This window comes from Colletotrichum graminicola (genome assembly GCF_000149035.1).
Source record: "Colletotrichum graminicola M1.001 genomic scaffold supercont1.100, whole genome shotgun sequence".
In the NCBI taxonomy this organism is placed as follows: Eukaryota; Fungi; Ascomycota; class Sordariomycetes; order Glomerellales; family Glomerellaceae; genus Colletotrichum; species Colletotrichum graminicola.
In genome coordinates this window covers 28573-48471 of record NW_007361104.1, presented here as the reverse complement: position 1 = coordinate 48471, position 19899 = coordinate 28573, and the positions used below count along the sequence as shown (strand labels likewise).

The 19899-nt window shown below is 55.1% G+C and overlaps 3 protein-coding genes across 3 annotated transcripts; 2 read left to right on the top strand and 1 right to left on the bottom strand.

Moving 5' to 3' along the window:
- Positions 1 to 947: 947 nt before the first annotated feature.
- GLRG_11652 (uncharacterized protein) lies at positions 948 to 1325 on the top strand (the record flags this gene model as incomplete). Its single annotated transcript, XM_008102336.1, has 1 exon — positions 948 to 1325. One exon carries the CDS (start codon positions 948 to 950, stop codon positions 1323 to 1325), a length of 378 nt encoding a protein of 125 aa, XP_008100527.1.
- Positions 1326 to 6708: 5383 nt separating this feature from the next.
- GLRG_11651 (uncharacterized protein) lies at positions 6709 to 8389 on the top strand (the record flags this gene model as incomplete). The annotated part of the gene is made up of 4 exons (XM_008102335.1): positions 6709 to 6922; positions 7045 to 7215; positions 7280 to 7513; positions 7746 to 8389. The coding sequence occupies 4 exons, from the start codon at positions 6709 to 6711 to the stop codon at positions 8387 to 8389; spliced, it is 1263 nt and encodes a 420-aa protein (XP_008100526.1).
- Positions 8390 to 12141: 3752 nt separating this feature from the next.
- Positions 12142 to 13128, bottom strand: GLRG_11650 (uncharacterized protein; the record flags this gene model as incomplete). Its single annotated transcript, XM_008102334.1, has 2 exons — positions 12142 to 12695; positions 12792 to 13128. 2 exons carry the CDS (start codon positions 13126 to 13128, stop codon positions 12142 to 12144), a joined length of 891 nt encoding a protein of 296 aa, XP_008100525.1.
- Between the last annotated feature and the right edge of the window lie 6771 nt (positions 13129 to 19899).

Genomic DNA, 19899 nt, shown 5'->3' with positions numbered 1-19899 from the left:
CTACCCTGATGGGCGTGGTACCGTCGTATTTCACCCTGATTCTCCTCGCCGGCCAAGAGGAACTCTCGGCTGAGGAAAAGTCGCACCAGACCGTCAGGCAAAAGGGTCCAATCCGCAAGGAGCCAAGATAGATTATAGGCAGGGGGAGCAGGTTCAGGGATGTTTCCCGAGGTCCACTTCCCGACTCGACCATGGGACAGAATTGGAAACTGTTCCATTCAAGTTTCAAGAACCAGCGACGCGTCTTCTAGGTATCCGTAGTTCATTCCCATAACGAAATAGTAATTAGCCGACGGATCGCTGAACGACATCGGCAAGCTTCCATCATCCGGTCGCGCCGTCCTTGGACGCCGACATTTACCGCCAGCAAGGTGGCCAGGTCTCACCCGCTGGGCCCATCCAAAAAGCCGAACCAGCAAACAGCCTTGCAGATGCGACCCGACGTAGGCGTGGGATGGTCTGCTGCAGGCTGCACAGGCTGCAGATATGACGGCACGGCAGCATTTTGCTGCGGCAACAATACATGGCAACGTCGATGGTGACTTCACACGGCCATCTCTGCAGCTTAGCCCCTGGCAACTGGCTCAAAGGCTGCCCTTGACCGCGTCCGATATTCATTCGTCCGGCAACTATTGCCTCTTTTTGACCTCATCCAAGTGAGTGCTCGTCTGCTGGCTCACAACGTTTGTTCGGATCGATATCAATCATGGTCAAGGGAGTTACGGTGCTGAGCTGCAGGACAACCGAGCGAGACGGGCAGACTCGGCGATGATGATCTGATCGCAGCGTGTAGTTTTTGGTGACTCATTGGCAGCTTGACGGTGCAGCTGCCAGTGTCAGTTGGCTTGAATCATACATTGTACAAGCTTCACGGACCCGGGATCAGGGTTGAGCAAGTGTGGATCATGTAGAAATTGGGGGCCTGGCCTCACCCCCTCCAGGAGAGGATGGAGTCCGAACAACGCAATGTACGATATGTAGTGTCCGGCGGCCGCTACCGGGACATTGGAGGAACAATTGTCCGCACTTCTAGAACACTGGCGATTCGCGGTGTGGAGCGCGTGGCCAAGCCAGCCACCGGCGCAGATCGGAATCCGTGCCACGCCGCCGATATCCAAGATGAGCCGTTGGGTATTGGCCACCTATTGACTGAGGTTGCGGATGCTTTGGGGAAGCGCTTCGGACCTGCCTCGTCAGTTGGACAGATTATGGATGAAATTGTTTCCGCGTTCATTTACCGACGGAATCCCGTCGTCCTGTGCGTGGCCTGTGGGGAAACGGGGGAGCACGGCGGATGTGTTCGGTCCAATGACCGGCGGTATTGAATTGCCCGGGAGTATCCAGTAGCTTTCGATGATGAGGGGGGTATGGTAAGCACTGTGCGGGGTAGTCTTCCAGCAAAGACATCAATATCTGAAGAGCACGGCATCGCAACATGAAGGCACCTGAGAGGGCGCTTCAACTTGGCACGGGCGATTATTGCAACCCCGTGTCGCGGCCTAGGTTCAAGACCGCATGATCGCGACGTGTACAGTGTGCGCTGGCGGCTGCCGAAAGGGTTGCCAAAAGCAAAGCATCCCTGTCAACCAGCTTGGGCCGGTGGTAGGTAGGTAGTTGGTTGTTAATTATGAGACTTGGAAACTTGATGGTGAAGCCGGAAACTCGGTACCTGGTGAGCGTGTAGCAAGTCGGACTAAGGCGGGCGGCCCCTAGTGATAGAAAAAATCAGCCACGTTAAGAAGATGAAGGGCGGCCATCCAAGACGTTAACCGACCAAATCGCATCAACAGAAGCGGGTCGCTACCTTAGCTGACGTGACTACTGGCTCAGAAACTGTGAGTAGCCGCTGGGGCTAGATGCGTCCAAGGAGAAAGCGACACAGGGTCCAGCTGCCGACACGATGCTTCTTCCTAGCTGGGGCTTCGCAGCCGTGGTACGCACGTACTTGGCCGCCTCGAACACGACAAGTGAGTGAGTGTCGTTGCGATCTGCGACAGTCAGGAAAAGGGGGTTTGTCTGGAAGCTCGAAGGAGTTAGTGGTGCAAGATTGCCATCCGTAGTGGGATGTGCAAAGAGCAGATCCGTGGCCCACTTCGTACATCCAGGTACAATCCAGTGTAGGAGAAGGGCCGTGGCCCTGCCCTTGAGATTCGGGTTTGCTCTTTGAGATGGAGATAGGAGTGTAGGGATATAAATGTGGAGTTGGTGAAGACGGTTGGCGGCTCGATGGCTGGAAGTGTGCGACATCAATCAAGGCAGAACAATATATAGAGTAAGATGAGATAATTGAAATTCCGTAGTCAAAAGGACAAACCTAAATTCGGAGAGCTCTGTCGAGGGAGCAATGATTCGGCCGAGCTCTTGGGCGTGATTGATCAAAGTAAGCTTTAACCTCCTGCAATTTGTCGTGGAGAAAAGCAACCGGTCATTAGAGGAGTCTGATGGTGTGGCCGATGAGTATGTGTCAATGACGGAGAGAGATTGTTCTATGTGTTTGTCATGTAGAGGGAAATGTATTCTGTGCCATGTCTGTGAGAGTATCAACGACGTATTGCACTGCACCCCAACCTGCGGGTGCCTGCCTTATTGTCTCATCACATGGTGTGTCGCCTATAGAGGGGGGACAAGATGTGTTGTGTTTCGCCAGAAATGTATATGTAAAATTGAGCAAGATAAAGACTGGGTCACTACCCATCGCGAGCGTAGCAGACTTTGTAAGATATAGTCTTGGTTATTGGATGGCGCTGGGCCTCGCTCTGCGATACCTCGTGTGCCAAGTTCATAGTGCTGCTGGGAGGGCAAGCAAGTTGTCGGGAAAGTGGAAGGGACGATGAAGGTTGGGTACGTATCTTGCCTCCTGATATCTGCAATGGTAATAGGAATCGTGGAAAGGGCAAGGTACATGGATGTATCTTCTTAGGTACTTAGCGTGGGTGGATTGAGGTTTAAGTGGTTGACAGGGATGATCTCCACGCACTGGTCCACGAACGAACGGCCCGGTCGTTATTTCGGGCTGCCAATATTTTCCCTTCCTCCTTTTGTTTGACTTGAAACTGCATTAACGAGTGCTATACGCTAAAGAGAATACTGTATCATCGAAGACGTACTATAGAGCGCAGGGGGGGGGGGATGTCAAAATGGCTTTTGATCAGATATAGTGTATCTATCTGAAGGTTTCCCAGGACGGGGAAGTGAAAGAAATAAAAGATAAATAAGAAGGGGAGAAAAGTCTGAGACGAGCCAAGGAGGAGGAGGAAAGGGACGACGGGGAATGAAAGTTACAGATGGAAATGCCCGGGAAGGACAACGGCGCAGGCGGCAACTCAAGACACACAGAGGTACCGACGCAGTGAAGTCGAAACAGCGCTAGTGCAGAGATGGAGATTTCGATGGGGGGGGGGATCTTGGGGGTACGTATCTGTACACTGCTGGCCTATTCTTTTCATCAGGCAAAGGTCGGGATTTTTCATTCTGGAGCGCGTCTGTCTCTGTCATGACATTATTCTCCACGTCTAGGGCGCCTTGAAGCTTGGCTTGGCGACAGGAGGATGAACCGATGACGGCAATCGGCACCGGGATATCCGTATAGGTGCTGTATATATACATGATCCGTGTATGAATAGCTGTGTAAGTACGGATAGGTAGGTACACAGCAATGGAGATAGAGATAGGGCTGGGGCAGCTGCTCAGGTGAGGCAATGCCTACCTACCTCTCTGTTCATCTCCAATTTGCAATTGCTAATCTCATTCTCGACCTTCTCCGACGCGGGGTGGGTCGCTCGTCGATATTAAACTCGACCCCGGTCAAAAAATAAAAAAGCACATGTGTCCACTCGCAAGAAGTTTGCTCAAGGATCGTGGAGCCATCTGAGATTATGTTGGACTGACCGCGTCTCTGTCCACGCGCGATATCAAATTCTAAATCTCCAAGACGGCGTGCGACAGGCGACGATGGGCACCTTTCACGAGGGGCCGTCCACAAGCTCCCTCGGCTTTCCCCCCTTGGCGACACGCCCCCGCGTCTCGACTGTTCCCTTCCACTCCACCGAGGTACATATTCTGAGGTGTAATGTATCCGTGCCATACCGCACGTAACTACAGTACCTTGGTTGCATGGAGCTTCCACGCAGTCGCGCCCTTGTTGCAAGATACGGCGGGCCAACAGCCTTGATGTCATGGGCGTCGACGTTGTATGGTTGGGTAAGCAGGGCCAAATGCTTACATAGTATACGGGCGAGATGGTAGGCATTGGTGCTACCTGGCTGGGATAGCACATGACCAAAATGACAGAGACGGGCGGGCTGCGACTGGGATTCGCGGGCGTGGCGGCGTCCAGCTCCGGTACGTGCCTTTGCAGTGCAGTGTCTCGTCTCATGCCGTCTCGCCTTGCCCGTGTTACGACAGTCTCCCTCACGCGATGTTGGGCGTCGGCGACTAATCGCCGGGCACTACTTGCGGGGACTCCAGGACACGGAGGGAAAGGGAAACAAAGCGACAGACGATAGGAAGCCTAAAGCAGATGCGACTGTACGGATAGTGTTGAAGGAACCATCCGTCTCCGTACGGATACTTAGCCCGTACGAATGGATGGATACCTTGCCGACCACGACTGGCTGCACTGCACCTTCCTCGACTTCGGCCACCCCCACCCACCCAGCGCTGGAGTTCACGTTCAATGTCCAATGTCGGGCGTCAAGCGTCGTCCCTGCCCCAGCCTCGTCCCGGATACTCAGTTCATCGATGTCCCAGTGGTAATCGTATGAGTTGCAGCTGCAGTTTCCAATTCAAGTTCGAGTGAGCCGTCTCCCAAGCCCCAGGTCTCTCTTTCTCACACGTAACAGCCTTGAACATAATTGACGACAAGTTCGTTCTCTTCCGGTGTTGTTGTTGCGTCTTGCTTGTGCACCTAGGTCGGAGATTAGTACACTGCGCAGGTTATCTCAGAGTGTAAGGTACCTACCTAACCTACCTACCTACCCGTTTGGCACACGTTAAAAGGGATGGTGCCATGCTGAAGTAAGGTATCTAGATGTACACATTCATATTAAACGATGCGAACTACAGTCAGTGTATGTACTATACGTAGGCGGATGGGACACATGTATGCGTACACGCCGACGTGGGCATGGGCGTGGGTGGACGTGGATGCGGACGGGCATGGGCTTGAGCCTGGGTCCACGGGTGTGCTTGCTTGGCATTGCATGTCTGCCCCAGCGTCCTTTCCTTCCCACGGTGCTAGTGTAGGTATCCGTAGTGCTCGCTCGCTCTTCACCTTCACTCGACCTTCCCGGTCTGCACCTTCCTTACCTCCCTCTCTTGCCCCCTCCCTACCTTCCCTTTCTCCTGCTACCCCCTACTGAGGTACCTGAGGCACCTTGCCTTGGGTACGGATACCTTTATCTCACATTGGCATCCTCCTCCCCCCCTCCCCTCCACTTCTTTTCCTTGGCTGGGCACTTTGCTACCAAACTCCCCCAATTAGTTCAGTCCCAGTAGGTGTGCAGTGTATTTGTAGTGTACCTGTAGGCACTCAGCTCAAAGCTACCTAGTTGCCTAGATACCTAATCTCCATCTACAGTGGTTGTCCCCCCCCACGTCGTAACTGTATGTACACTAGTGTGCTGATTGGCCTTGTCGAAGTTTGGCTGGCAGCCGCTGCCACGGTCTTCCCTCTCACGTCCGTGTTCGCCCACTCTTTTTTTCGGGCGGTTCCTATCTCCGCCTCTTTTTATTTTTTTGTTTTTTTATTCCTGCCACACCGTGACCGGTTGGTTGGTTGCACTGCTACCTAGCAAACAACGCCCAAGACAAGTCATCATCATCACTCTCTTTGTGGCTTCTTCCCTGCCCTGCCCTGATCGGTGCTTCTCTTGCCATGGTCTGAAGTCGACTCCAAGATTAAGTTACCGCCTCCCTCTAGCGAAGTTTCGCACTGCAGACTCAAGCCAACATCACTCAGCCCACCTGGCTCCAACGTCGTAAGACCTAGCCGATCTGCGTATACATCCATCCGATTCGACCCGCCAGCTCCCCCGTCGTCTCGTTTTCCACACTCTCGAGCCAACCCGGCTTCGTTTCCACCATTCAAAACGCACACGTCGGCACACGCCACTTCCCATCAATTTACCCTTTCGACGGCTGCAAATAGCCCTTTCTTCGCGCTTTCAACTCCGAAGCCCTTTCTCGTCTTTCCCGCCCGCGACGATTAAAAAAAATTTAAACCCAAAAAAAAAAAAAAAAAAAAAAACCTCACCGTTGGCCGTTGACTTGAGCCTGCGTAACGGTTTTTGAAGAAAAAGAATCACCCCCGTTCTTCTTTTCCCCTTTGGTGAGTGGTTTCCCTGTCCAGCCCGCTGCAACCCCTGCGCAAAAAAAGCCGCGAGACATTTAACCGCACCGCCGCCCATTACCCAAATTTTTATTTTCCCTGTCTCTCCCGTTGGCCTCTCTCTCCCCTGACACCACCACGGCGCCTGCTCTCAACCCATCCCTTTGCGACACTGTTTCCCTCGCCCCGAAGGCTACACAACCGCGCCTTTGGTCCCGAGCCTGTCGCCTTGACAAGTAAACGTCAACTAATCACTCGACTCGTGTTGTAAAGACAAACGACGCCTTCCCCGATCTCTTCGCGGCCATCCCGACGTCGCCCCTCGGACAACACCCGTGACCCTCACGATTTCGACACTGTCAAAACATCGACTCATCATCATGTCCTACTACGAGAACAACCCGCAGTGGTCCAATCCCGGCCAGAACAACTGGGAACACCAAGCGCCTCCTGCCCGTGCTGGTGAGTCGGCCCAGTTGTCGCAACAGCACCAAATCGCAAAGCCAGACGCCGGAATTGACTCGAGGTTCTCGCCAACAGGTGCCAGCGGCCCCACGCCTCAGGACGACTTCGCATTCTTCTACCAGTTCGAAGGTAGGCCATCTCGAATCTTCAGCGCGTGGCAGACAAGAAACCGGCGCCGGTCTCTCGCTCGAGGACCCGCGTTCGGCGTGCGTCGCGCGCAGGAAGACCCGGCTGACAATGTGATGATTTAGATGTGGTACGGACACTGACTGCTAGGCCTACAGAGGTTGATCGTGCATACGATAATCTCGCCAAGGGCGGGAAGTCGTACGGAATGGGCGGTCGACGTGAGTACCCAACCCCCGGTGGTCCCAAGATGGGTCCCGCCGGCCATGGCCCCGCCAGAAAATCCCTCGACTTCAGTAAGTCTGCTCGCAACTGGCGGGCATCACCGCAGCCATCCCGTCGCTAACCCGCTTTGCGCAGCCGGACGCATGGGAGCCGGAGCCGGTCCCGGCCCCCGACCGCACTCGGTCAACCAGTTCGATGATGCCCGAGGCCACCCCAACTCGAACCTCCAGAGCTTTTACGCCTCCCAGCGCCACCAGCCCTCCCGTGGCTCGAACGATGCGGAACAGATGATGCAGGCCAAGAGAAGGATGGCCGCTCAACGGGAGCGGGAGCTGCGAAACCTGCACACTGAGCAGCAATATCAACGAAGTAGGCCGCCCTCTTCTGTATAGCACACACAAACTCCATATGCCAGGGGGGGGGAACCAGCAATGCAGAAAAATAGATAATTCAGGCCGAGGGGTTTCACCGTCATGCACATCCTGCTGCCCCGTCATGTTACTGTCGAAAGATGTTTTCCTGAACAGATCACCGTCCATCCCCTTACCCCGTAGTATCTCGAGGTTCCGCAGGAAGTCAAGCTAATCAACTGTGCGCGCAGCTCTCGTTTCTGACATCCCCTACGGCGCCAAGGCCATGTCCGAGGAGGAGACACGTGAGTTGATCGCTCGTCAGCGCAGCGCCTTGTACGGCGAGGGCCAGTTTGCCGAGAAGGGAGGCTACGTCGATGAGAACGGAGTCGTGCGCACCGGCGTCCCGACCCATAGTGGCCCATCCAGCCTGCGTGGACAGTCGCCCTTGACCTACGACGCCACTCGCGGTCCGCCCCCTCATGGTGACGCTCACACGCCCGTCTCCGCTACTGATGTCGGCCCCGGTCCTATCGCCGGGCCCCCGGGTGACCAGGGCTCTCGCGGCGGCAGCACCGCCAGCCCTCAGCCCAATGCGACCAACAGCAACAAGAGCGCATTCGAGTCTGCCGTGAGCCAGGCTGCGGCCCGCACCAACAACTCGTCGCCTGGCGGCTCTCCGCCACGCCAGGAGCTTCCGGCCGGGTCCAAGCCGGCACAGACGGTTGCTCCCATCGGCACGCGACCTTCGGGAACTCCGAGCGCAGCTTCGACTTCGTCTTCAAAGAGATCTACTACCCCGCTGGCCTCTCCCGGCGGTTGGGGTCGCGGAAACGGTGTGTGGGGTCCTCAGTCTTCGAGTCTGAGCCAGCCTCCTGCTAGCGTCTGGGGCTAGACGGTCGTGATATGATACCTGACCCGATATCATCCCTTTCGAATTTGTAACGCGGCGCAACTACGGAATGAACAAGGGGTTTGATGAAACAGGCGGTTTGCGTGGGTGGTTTCTCAGTTTGATTTCCGTCTCGATTGATTTTTCCTCGGTCACGGAGAATTTGATATATACCTCGGGCTCAACACATGGTATTCGGAGTGAAGGGTGTCTTTCGGCATCTCTGAGGAGTTTCACTTTCCCCCCATCAGCAGGGACCGCATTCTGCAACCTTGGAGTTGAACAGTATCGCTATGGGAGGCGAAAGAGCAGCATGGCAAAAAAAGGGCGTGGAAGGGTAAACAGTTACTTTGGGGGCTTGACCACAAGCTGTGATGGGACATCAGAGGCCTGGGTTTTGCTTCGTATGACCCGTTATATCGCGGCGAGGGTGAACATGGAGCAGGGCGACATTTCTATCAGTTTTCTTTTTCAATTTTTTCTTCGGTTGTTTGGGGTCAGTCGTCCCTTCGGGGCTGGGCACGGAATGTTTGGGGTGCCAAAAGCGTCGGAGGGAAACCTATGATTCGAATTGCGAGCATACAATCGGCGTGGGCGTGACTTCCGACAATCTGGTTTGACTCTCGAATGGATTGGGACTGGGTAACGCACATCCGGGGAGTTGATACAAGCACACAAGACGACTCTTCTTTACATGGCGACAAAATCACAAAAACAGGGGTTTGGTCTACGGGGTGTTTCTGGTCTTGGCAGGGGGGACTTTTCCTTGGTTGCTTTAGGGGAGGTTGCGTCGAAGGAGTTTTATCGTTTTCCCTCCCCAGCTCTCGATGGTTTTGGGGGGGGGGGGGGGGGTAGTAACGCATTAAGCTTTAATGGGTTCTCTTGCCTTTTTGTTTTTCAACCCGGGAATGGAAGGGAGCTTGGCTACATCGAGAAAGGGGCTTGGTGGGAAGATGCGGAATAGATCATTACATGGAACTACGTAGGAGATGGAACGGACGGGATGCTTTCTTGTCTTTGGCACGCTCTGCTCGGGATGGAGCAGCACCTTAATGAAAAAAACACATGCTTTCTTGGTCCCCCCAGGTTCGTCTGGTTTCCCTGCCCATCGCGTGCTCTTCGCGTGATTACCGCATGTGTTTTCTGATGTCTATAACGGATGGGCACGACCACACGAATGATTGGAGTACCTTCCAACTGGCCAAAAGTTCCGTGTCTGAGGAGGTCCGAACCTTGAGTCTGTCTTGAACTTACGGCATTGCGTTGCATGCCTTGACGGGGAGACAATCCGATGGGTGTGCAATGACTCCTCGTGTGGATCGCCAGGTAAGAGGGAGGGGGGAGAGGGTCCCGTAGGGCCTACATTTAGATTTCGAACCGATAGTCGTCAAGGGACGAAGCCACCAAGATGGAAGCAGCCTTTAGCGCGGGTGCAGGGTTTCAAAAATCGGAATATATACTGTAAAAATAAACATAAAGTTGAAAGTGTAAAGACACCATCAACCAGGTTTGCCCCTTCTCTCTCCGTGGCTCGACCGCTCGGACAGCCATCTGACGGTGGCACACGGACCGTGGAACGAGGCAGGCACGCGATAGACACTCTGGCCTGGACGCGATCCGGGCACGGCGATCCCGGCCGGCGCGGCGGCGGCGCGGCGGCGGAAACCGGTGTGGTGGTGTGGCTTACCGCGGGAGGTTCCGTGGGGGGCCGCCCAACCCCTGAACCGGCGGGAGAAAAGGTCACCACACACCCCCCCCCCCCCCCCCGGGATCACATCCAGAAAGGATCCTGTACCATTGCTCTTGTGAATGATGGCGCTTACGCGTCGGTTGCGCTGATGTGTGACATTTGTACAGACATCACGGGCAGCTCTGATTAGGTCGTGGCGAGCCGGTACACTCACAGCACCGAATGTCAAAAGCCAAACCCGAGGCTAGTCTCCTCTGGATGACAGGAGTCTCCGTTCTCAACCGAGCTCCGTGTTACTGAAGCGAACCTGCATGGACTTGCCCTACTGACGCTATTAAAAGCAGAGGCCCTGGACGCAAGGTTCTGCTGCTATTGTCAATCTCTTTGCTGTCCGTAAAAGCTGATCTACTTTGCGGAATTTGCAAACAACGCAAGTCCATCTGTAACACAAAGCAGCCGCGAGTCAGGGGCGGGGGGGGGGGGGGGGTCGGTTTGGGAATAGATTTGATTGTACGGATACATGTGTAGTCGATACGCCAAACTTGAGAAGACTCGTCCAACGTCGTCGTCCTGGGCGTGACGGGGCTTGGCTCATTTTTGGCAACACTTCCTTGGGGTTTGGTATTCTTCTCGGCCAGCTCCCCTCTGTGCCTCCTTCACCCTTTTCCCCTTCCCCCCCCTTTGTTTTGCTGCCCCGTCTACTCATCACTGTCCCGTAGGGCCTAGCTTGTTAGTATGATGCAAGAAACGCTCCACCTCGTTGGATCGCAGCGCTCGTCTCAGCCGACCAACATCGTTCGTCGGCATTTGACCAGGGTGGGAAAACGCCAGCATCCCCCCCGTCGGAGGACTTTCTCCTCTTTGCCACTCTTTTGTCCCCATCGTGAACAACATTTGTCTCGCGGGGGGTACCATGCGTCATGCTCCTCGAGGAAGTCCCCAACACTCCCCAAACTAAGCACGAAGCCACGAGCCAACTGTGGGTGAGAGCGCGGCAAGGGGCACTTCGTTGGGACGGCCCGGCGCCGACCCGGCCATACCGCCCATGCCAACCCCCCGGCCCCTCCGTCTCCTGGCTGCATGAACCCCTCGTCCGCCTTACATGCAGAGGGAAGAAGATGGCGTAGCAACCGGGTAAGTGGAGCCGGGCCGCCCCGGGAGGGAGGGATGGAGGGCCTTGAGATGCAGGCCGGCCCAACGGCCAACGAGACGGCCAGACAGCCAACCAACTCCTGCTGGGGCCAAGATACCCGCTTCAATATTGCCCACGCTAGGCGTCTCGCGTCGCCTCTCCGGCTTCAAGACCAACAGCCTAGATAGTCTAGCACATATCCAGATCTCGAGAGAGGAGGCGAGAGGGCCCCCCCCGGAAGTCAGCCTTGGATCAGACCCGCCGGTCTACCGCTCGAGCGGACCAAGACACGTTACAGGTTAGCGACCCTCCCTCCCTCTCTCTCTCTCTCTCGGAATAGCTCTACCGTATTGTGTCGACGGGCATCCAACAGGACCTCCATCACTTGGCCCTCGCCTCCCCCGGTGACCTCGGTGGGAACAATGGAGACTAGCGGGGGTTAGGGGCTAGAGGCACAGGCAGTGACGGCGTTTGAACTTCTCCGCGTTGGGCGCTGCCCCCGCGAAAGTGCCGGCGGCGTCCCGCTTCCTTATTCCACTTGCAGCTTTGGGACGTCTCCGCTGGGGTAAAGGGAGAAGAAGAAAAACGGAAAAAGTAAGGAACCGAGCCCCAGTGTGCGTATTCGCCCATGAACCCTCCATGGATTCCAGCAATTCGCCGAGCTCGCGCCACCGGATGTGACCTCGCTGTGACCACGCAACATCGCCTGCCTCGCAAGAATATATCCAACAGAGAATCACGCACGAGACCCGGAAATTCGGAAGGCCAACATGCCGGTCACATTCTAAAATATGATATTCATCGAGGCCCCTCTTCCAACCTAAGGTGCCGATCCCGAATCCAGGCTTCGCGAACGCCGCTCTGTCCAATCCAGTTCCCGTAGATAATCAAGTGTGACAAATTTTCAATCAAATGGCAGATGGCAGCCGGCGTCTACAAGCCCAAGATCTGGGCTCCGATCTCCAAGTCCATCGGATCGTCAGCCCGTAACGCCTTGCCGCCCCAAACGACCGTTCCCCTCCCATCGACCGCGAATGCGCCCGCCGTCTGCCACTTGTTCCCCATTACCGTGCTAGGTCCCTCGATCTCGTCCCCTGCCGCTGCGCCGCCCGCCGGTGTGACGCCGCCCTTCTGGTTGGTGCTCCCTGTCCCCCGTCTCTGGACAGGCGCAGGACTTGGCGACGCGGCTCCCGTCCCGGTCCGTTGGATCGCGCCCGCGACCTTCTCTCCGAGCCATCCCTTCTCCTTCCACCCCTGCACCTGGCTCGTCGGGTTGAAAACGTACCATACCGACCCTAGCCCTAGGCCCCAGGCGGCGTAGATGGCGCGGTCCTCGTCGATGACGACCTGGACGTTCCACGCGCCGCCCAGCATGTCGATCCACTTCTGCGTGGCGGCGGACGACGAGTGCGAAACGGCGATGCATGTGAGCGTGTTGGCGTGCTTGTTCGCCAGCGCCCGCAGTGCAAGAAAGGTCTTTTGGGCGACTATAGGCGGGAGGAGATGTTAGTCATGCGTCTTCGTGAGGTGTAACACGACAACGGGTCGGGATGGGGTGGAAAAGAATCATGGCAATAACGTACAGGCACAGCCAACGCAGCGGAGGAAGACGACGAGGACGGGCCGGCCCCGTCCGAACTCGAGTTTCCTGTCGCGGTCCAATGGGGCCAGGTCGCCGATCTTCGGGACCTCGGCGACAGGCACCGGCGGCGGCGGCGGGGTCAACCATGGCGCCACGGTGATGGGGAGAGATTTCATCGACATCCACGCCGGCCAGTTGCCCTGTCGGTCGTTCACAGCGTCGTCATTGCCCGGGCCGCTCTTGCTCTTGGTGTCTGAAGAGCCCCCGCCGAAGTCGAAGCTCTTGCTGTTCAGCCCGACCTTCTTGAGGGCGATCTTGGTCGTCAGGCTCGACAGCATGATGGTGATCCCGTCGAGAAAGAAGCAGATCTGTGTGGGTAACGACAATGCGTCAAGGTCGTCTGTAAACAGCCCCCAAGACCAGGTGCGTCTCAAAAGCAGAGCAGAACAATTCGTAGGAACGAGCAGCGCGATAGGCGAAGCAATGGGCGGGCAAGGATCAAGTGGGCTTAGGCTGTGTTTAGATGTAGTGCAAACGCAAGATTACCACGGTGAATTAAGCAGGTGGCAGCGCGAGGATGAGGAAGAACAGTGACAAAAGAAAGTGAAATGTGGCCCGACATGCTTATGGCGGCGGCGGCGACATCCTGCGAACTCTTGATGTGATGAACTATGAGGGGGGAAGGGGGCCGGCGAGAAGCTCCGGCGAGCTCCTGAAACTTTCGATACAGGGGACGTCGCATGTTTTGTTAGCGAAAACCCTGAACTCCTGGCCGAACGCCAGGAGAGCCATGCCGCGCAAGACTTGGAGTCCACTGGCTGATGTAGTCAAAATCTCCTGCCTCGATGCTTAGCCCCTGAACTCTAGATTAATCTCCCCCGACAAGATGACATATGCGGAGGTTGGACCGGCGCGGATGTCAGCCGGGTGTGGTGCCGACGCCAGTTCCTGATTCCAGGGTGCCGGTACGGTGCCCAGAGCCTCCTGACATGCGAAGAGGCTCGAATAACGAAAATGGGCAAAAAGGGGGGGAGGGGAAGAGAACGGCCAATTGTCTCGCTTACAATCAGTGATGCGGGAGCTTGCCTTAAACAGGATGAAGAAAGCAGATCGAACGGCCTCAAACATCTGGCAATGTTGAGGGGAATACAATAAGGGACACCGCTCCCCTTGGTCATCATATGCCCATACCCAGAAGCCAGGGCAATGGCTCGTAATTAAATCGGAACTGGAGTCACATGTCTGTAGACAAAGATAGGAAGGCAGATGAGGACAATGGATATCCTAGAAGCGTGCACGATTCGAAGATTCGATTGTAGGATTAGGAGCATACTTGCGCGCGCGTTGTGGAACGCACTCTAACATTCTTCGGACGGACAGTCTCCGCCGAAACACCTGAATGTTTATACAGGCACGACTCACTTGAGCACCTGGACTCCCGGGATGGGTCACTTAACTTTGAAAAGATGAAAGCGTCGTCCGTACTCCCTACTGCGCTTGGCCGTCGCTCGGATTAAGGGCGTCGCGAGTACTCAGACTGTGCGCTGGTGATCAGGGCGGAATGCGGGCACAGAGTGCCGTCAATACCCGCGTCATCGAAGATGTCATGAGGAACCACTTGATCGTCGATGTTGCCCTTGGTCGAGTCGAGGGAGTGTGGGTGTGTTTAACCCAGAGACACAAAAACCCGCTGATTGAAACATGGAAATGTCCAGTCGTAACGGTCCACTTGTACCACAGTATGCTCCATGCATGGACCAGGGGCGCTTACTTCTCTGCCTTTACCTGATCGGACCGGCTAAAGTAGCGTGCGCTCTTGAGCTCCGTTCTGCTCCGCCGGTGGTCTCTTCATTTCGAGTAAATGGTAGCCGGCCACTGACGGGCTGATGCCAGGGACAATATACCAAGTTCTGGAAGCTGATTTGTGTGGGAGACATCGGAGCTTTCAGAACTGGCACCAACCGAATGTGGTGGTTGGGTCCGTCCCATCAGCAGATTGGCGGAACTGACCTTGATTCTGGCGCCCTTGAATTAAGGGAGACCGCAGGCGAGAATGTGGAGAACGGGAAGCGTTCACGGATCACCTTCCGCCGTACTATGTACGTTTGATTGCGGAGGTACATCGTTCAGGTGGAGAGAACGGGGTCTCAGCCGATAACCCCAATGATGAACGGCATCGTGGTAAGGGTGACTGAGGTCTGGATTGCAGAGCGTGTCTTCTGAGTGGTGTTAGTCTTTGGCCGAGTCCAGATGTAGCACTTTTCGCCCATCGCCACATGTCAGATGCCTCCTCAGAAACGTGATCGTCCTTGCTGCTACACTGGAAGGGGGAATACAGGACTAACTTGTCAATTAGGCCGAGCAAGATTGAGGGAGACGGCTAATGTATCAGACCAGCTTCGCACAATGACTCGCTCCAGAGGTCGTATGCCTTCCACGCTGCATGCTGGGATGCATCTCATTGAGGGTTGCATCCCTTTTTTTTTCTAGGCGAGTTACTCTAAGCGTAACTGGCCCGTCCTTTTCGGACTTTAGAATAGCCTAATAGGATAGATACAAAACGCATAACTGGGGTTAGATGACATGGCTGTCATATTGGGTTGTACTGAAGTGCATCTCCCGCAAACCCACAGCCAGTGGCAAGCGCAGACGTAGCCTGCCCGGGCTCCGTTGGTGACCGGAAGGAAGCGTTCGAGAAGCAATATCGATGCGTGCGTTGGAGACCATTGAAGCTATGACGTCGATGACGATATCTCATCAGGTACCCTTGCGGGCTATGCAACAACCGTTCCATAAGAAGGAGCCTCAAGAGTTGCTCCGGTACTTCAACAGGCCGCACTTGGTTCGCTCGGCTCTATAGTGTTTGTAGGCTAAATCGTAGAGAGATCGTCAGACGGAGGATGAGGTCTAGCTCTGAACAGGTGGCACTATATGGAATCGAGCTAGAGCAGCATTCCAATACTTATCGCCGCCTAGAGCGGGCTATCACCGGTACACTTGAAAATGCCGTTGAGGCTATGAATGGAAACGTGTGACTTGCTGACTATGATCCCGTCAGCCTGTTAACTTCGATCAAAAAGTCCTGTTCGTTTGGCTGTGATTTAACCCTTCCTCAATCGAGTCAGCAGCATGGGTGGTATGCGGACTCAGGTTGCCTCGGTGGTTGGCGATTTTATGTGCTGGCTAAAGTAAGCAACCACATGCTGTGCTCTCGTGTACGTAAGAAGTGTGACTTCAGGTCCGAATGAAAGATCGGTCGGAAATCGCTGTTGTACGATGAAAGAAGGAATGTCTGAGGCGGGAGACGAAATGAGGATAAGCAGCTCAGCTGCCAAGGCTTAGTCACTTATCGAATGCTTTTCTGGACGTTTCGCCATTCATGCTTGGCTGCTCGCGGAGGATCGCACCTCGTCCGTCCTACTCAGCACAAGAACCTACAGTTACTATTATACGTGCAGAGAGGAGCCTGCTGGCCAGCCACCGCAACGTTGAAGGTTCGTACCGAACAGAGTCCCGGGGCTGTCATCGATATGTTGCTCTGGGCAGAGTCAGGATTGACAACAGGCCGGCTTCACAGGCTGCATCGTGATATACATACCTCCGGTGATCATCTGTAAATGTCCCCCCTTACTTGGCAATCGCAGTAAATGGCGAAAGTGCTGATGCTTGACTTACCACTTTCGAGCTAAGGGGAGTGTCTCGCATCGACAGCCAGCCCCAAAGGGGCAATGCTGTCACACTAGCTGAGTAGCTGGGGACATGCAATGTGGCACATGACAGTTGTAACCAGTGGCCCGTGGATTGGCAAATCTATTCTGAGGAAAAGGTGGTTTTGTCAGCCGCCCCGACGGAGCAATATGACGATCCTCCCGAGGCGCTTAGGCAACTGTGCCAGATGATGATGATGCGTAAGAAGGAGGCGATTGCTCCTCAACGGAGCATCTTGTGCTGTCAGCTATTGAGCGTGCTTACAATTGGCGATGCCTTGCCGCTTCGACGTTTGGGGTTGTTACTGGTGTATGAACGGTGCTGTACTGTGGCGGCGTCTTGGGCATAGCAGGAGCTGACCGACCCACAAGCGTACATGAGATAGAGGAACGCTGAAGAAGCTGATGTGGGCCACTGGGCTTATGGCGTAGTCCTTCAAGGGCTTCGGTGTACGACCGGATCGGCACGGGTATCGGAAAGGGTGTGCCTTTACGGATACTCCGTACTCCTATTGAACCTTTGGCTCATACCTAATAGCGATGGCAGGCCATGGGCAAGACGCACGGAGAAGGGGGTGACCGGGGATGGTGAATGCCCATGCCCTCCCCGAAAGGAACCGAGACTACGAGAAGGCGGTCGAGAAAATCGGGGTGACTGCGGAGAGGAGAGAGGCAATGTGCGAACACGATCGGGCTTGCTTTGGGAACTTCAAGGGGCAGCGGGTTGGATCCTCGTTCATTGTTGGCCCGGCTTGGAATAGGTTTGGAACGTTGCCGTCGGGGGGTTGTCGAAGTGCCTTGTCTGACAGGGCTCTCGGAGGCCTTGTGGTATCCGTACGCAGTCTCGATAGGCATTATCGTGTGTCCTTTCTGGCTGACCGGGATGTTCATGGCCGGTCTCCACTGCCAGCTGGGTCTCTGGAAGGACATTCAGGTGGCCATAGTATCGGGACCCTGATAATCTTACGGTGGTGCAATTAGATGGTGCTGGCAGGGGGGCGGGAGGAGAGCGATAGGAAATAGAACATCCGTAGAAATAAAATAAGAGGGAGAAGTGACAGGCCGCGAGACAAGACGAGACGAGACAAGATAGGACAAAACAGCACGAGGCGTTGACTACCTGGGTTGTAGATGTGTAGGTGATGTAATGCAATAGGAGGAGTACGAGATAGGAAAAGGAAAGGGGAAAAAAGGAATAACCAAACCGACCTCAGAAGGCCTAGGGATGTCCTATGCGGATAACCGGTGTGCATCGCATTCGAAGACGTTCTGGCCGTCGTCCTTCATCTCGTGCCGGAGACTCCCCTCCCACTCTCCCCCGTCGAAGAAGACAACTATGTATCCGTAATCGCGAACTAATGTATCTGTGTACATGGTACGTGCATGGCAGGGTGAGATGCAGGTGCACCGCGCAGGTGGAAAAGACAGGCGAAGTAGGTATGGGGTATCCGTACCCCACCACAGACTCCGGTTCTCGTCCTTCCTTCTTCCTTCTTCCTTCCATGGGGGGGCATGGGGAGGCAGGGGAGAAGGGGAAAGACCATAACACTGGACATGAGGAAGGCAGGGCCCATTCCACGTTCCGAGGGAATAGGTAAGGCAAATGCCTCACGCTGGAATATTGGCTCAAGTGCATGGAAGCTGGTGCCACAAGCTTACTAACGAAGAGGTACATGACCCCTCCCTACTGAGGTGGCACACCCATCCCAGCACATTGGTGAACTGTTGATGACCATGGAGTTCAAATGTGAGAGTAATCCCCCCCCCCCTTCACTGGGGGATAGGGGAGAGAGGGAGAGGGATAGTGACAGCACGCACACGCATAAGCCTACTTTCTTTTCAAGTTTCCTCTTCAGCATCCAGCAAACGCCTCGGCTCGGAGGACTACAAACAATCATTGTTTGAAGGGGACCCGTTCCAACAAAATAGGTAACTAGCAAGCCAGTGGCCGCCGGCCCTCCGACGTCATACCCCGACACACAGGAGCTGGTTAGACCCAGCAGTAACGGTCGGAGGGACGCAGCGCCTGTCTGTATGTCTGTCTGTCTGTATGTCTGTCTCCCCCTTACCCCCTGTATTTGTACGTAGCCAGAATTAGCTACCTAGGTATGTATGTACAGGTACACTATGGCAACTGGGAGTTGGTACCAAAACGCGGCCAACCCAAAGATTCCTACACTACCCTACCTATGTAGGCTGGATTGCTCTGGATGTCTGGGCAGGAAACCACTAAAAATCCTGAGGGGTCGCACCTGTGGACAGCGGCAAGGCGCAGTCAGGATGGGTGTGTCGACTGTCGAGCGACCAGACTCCGCCAGGACTGCGACGGGACATGGACGGGGCACTTTTGTGAAATGGCCCCCCTCCCCTCTCTTTCCCTCTCTTCTATCCGTAAATGGCCCCAAATTGCGTCCGGAGCGTGTCGTCTTCCCCACTTCTACTACTGCCCCTGCCCGCGCGCTCCGTGCCTGCACTGTGGATATCGGCATGGCATAACAGATGACCCCTACTCTCCGCTTCCTCGCTGTAGAGGGATGCGGGGCTGGCAATGTACCTCCTTACTCGGGTCGGTAATGTGATTCCCATATTTTCAAGATTGCCTACCGATGGGCGAGGGGAGCAGACGCGTCGACACGGAGACCTCTTGAGCAGGAGGCCAGGGTCGAGTATGATGATTAGAATGCAGGTAGTAGGTAGCCATGTAGCGAATAGGACAAGAGAAGCAACGGCAATGGGGAAGGAGAGATCCAGAAGATCCAACCCAGCACTACCACCACACAGGTGCCTATGTGCCTACCTACTACCTACCTAGCTAGGTACTTAACGTCCAGCGAAGAAGGAAGGTGCGAGGGTGAGGTGAGGGTAAATGCCTTCCTTTCCTTGGCTTATTCACAGCGAGCGTCGTTGGGAGATGCCATGGTACCAACAGCCCAACTGATGCTGCCTCAAATGCACTTAGTTCTGTTCGTATCTGGGAGATCTTCTCCGTCTCAAGGCTCTTCATTGGCCTTATTGAGACCGAATCCAATCTGCATCCCCCGGGGCCGTCCGCAAGATAGTTGGCTGGGTTGGTTTGGCAATCCACGTACCTAGCTAGGTATGTTGGTGCTGTTGCTAGCTTTCTCCTATTTGCCCTTGCCATCGAATCCCGACTGTACGCAGAAACCTTGCTGTGGTACATTAATTACCTACATTGAACGTGTGCCTGCTTTATTCCAGATATCCTCCCTTCTCTTAAAGCGCGTCAAGGCCACATCAGACTGAGTTGGCTACCCTACCTTAGTTGAGCTGACCAGCAATCAATTAGATAGGATATCTACTCCACCCATTCCGACAATAGTTTGTGACGCCTCGCCGAACTGCGCTGTGCTGAATCACGTCGGATAGCACCGTGTCCGACTC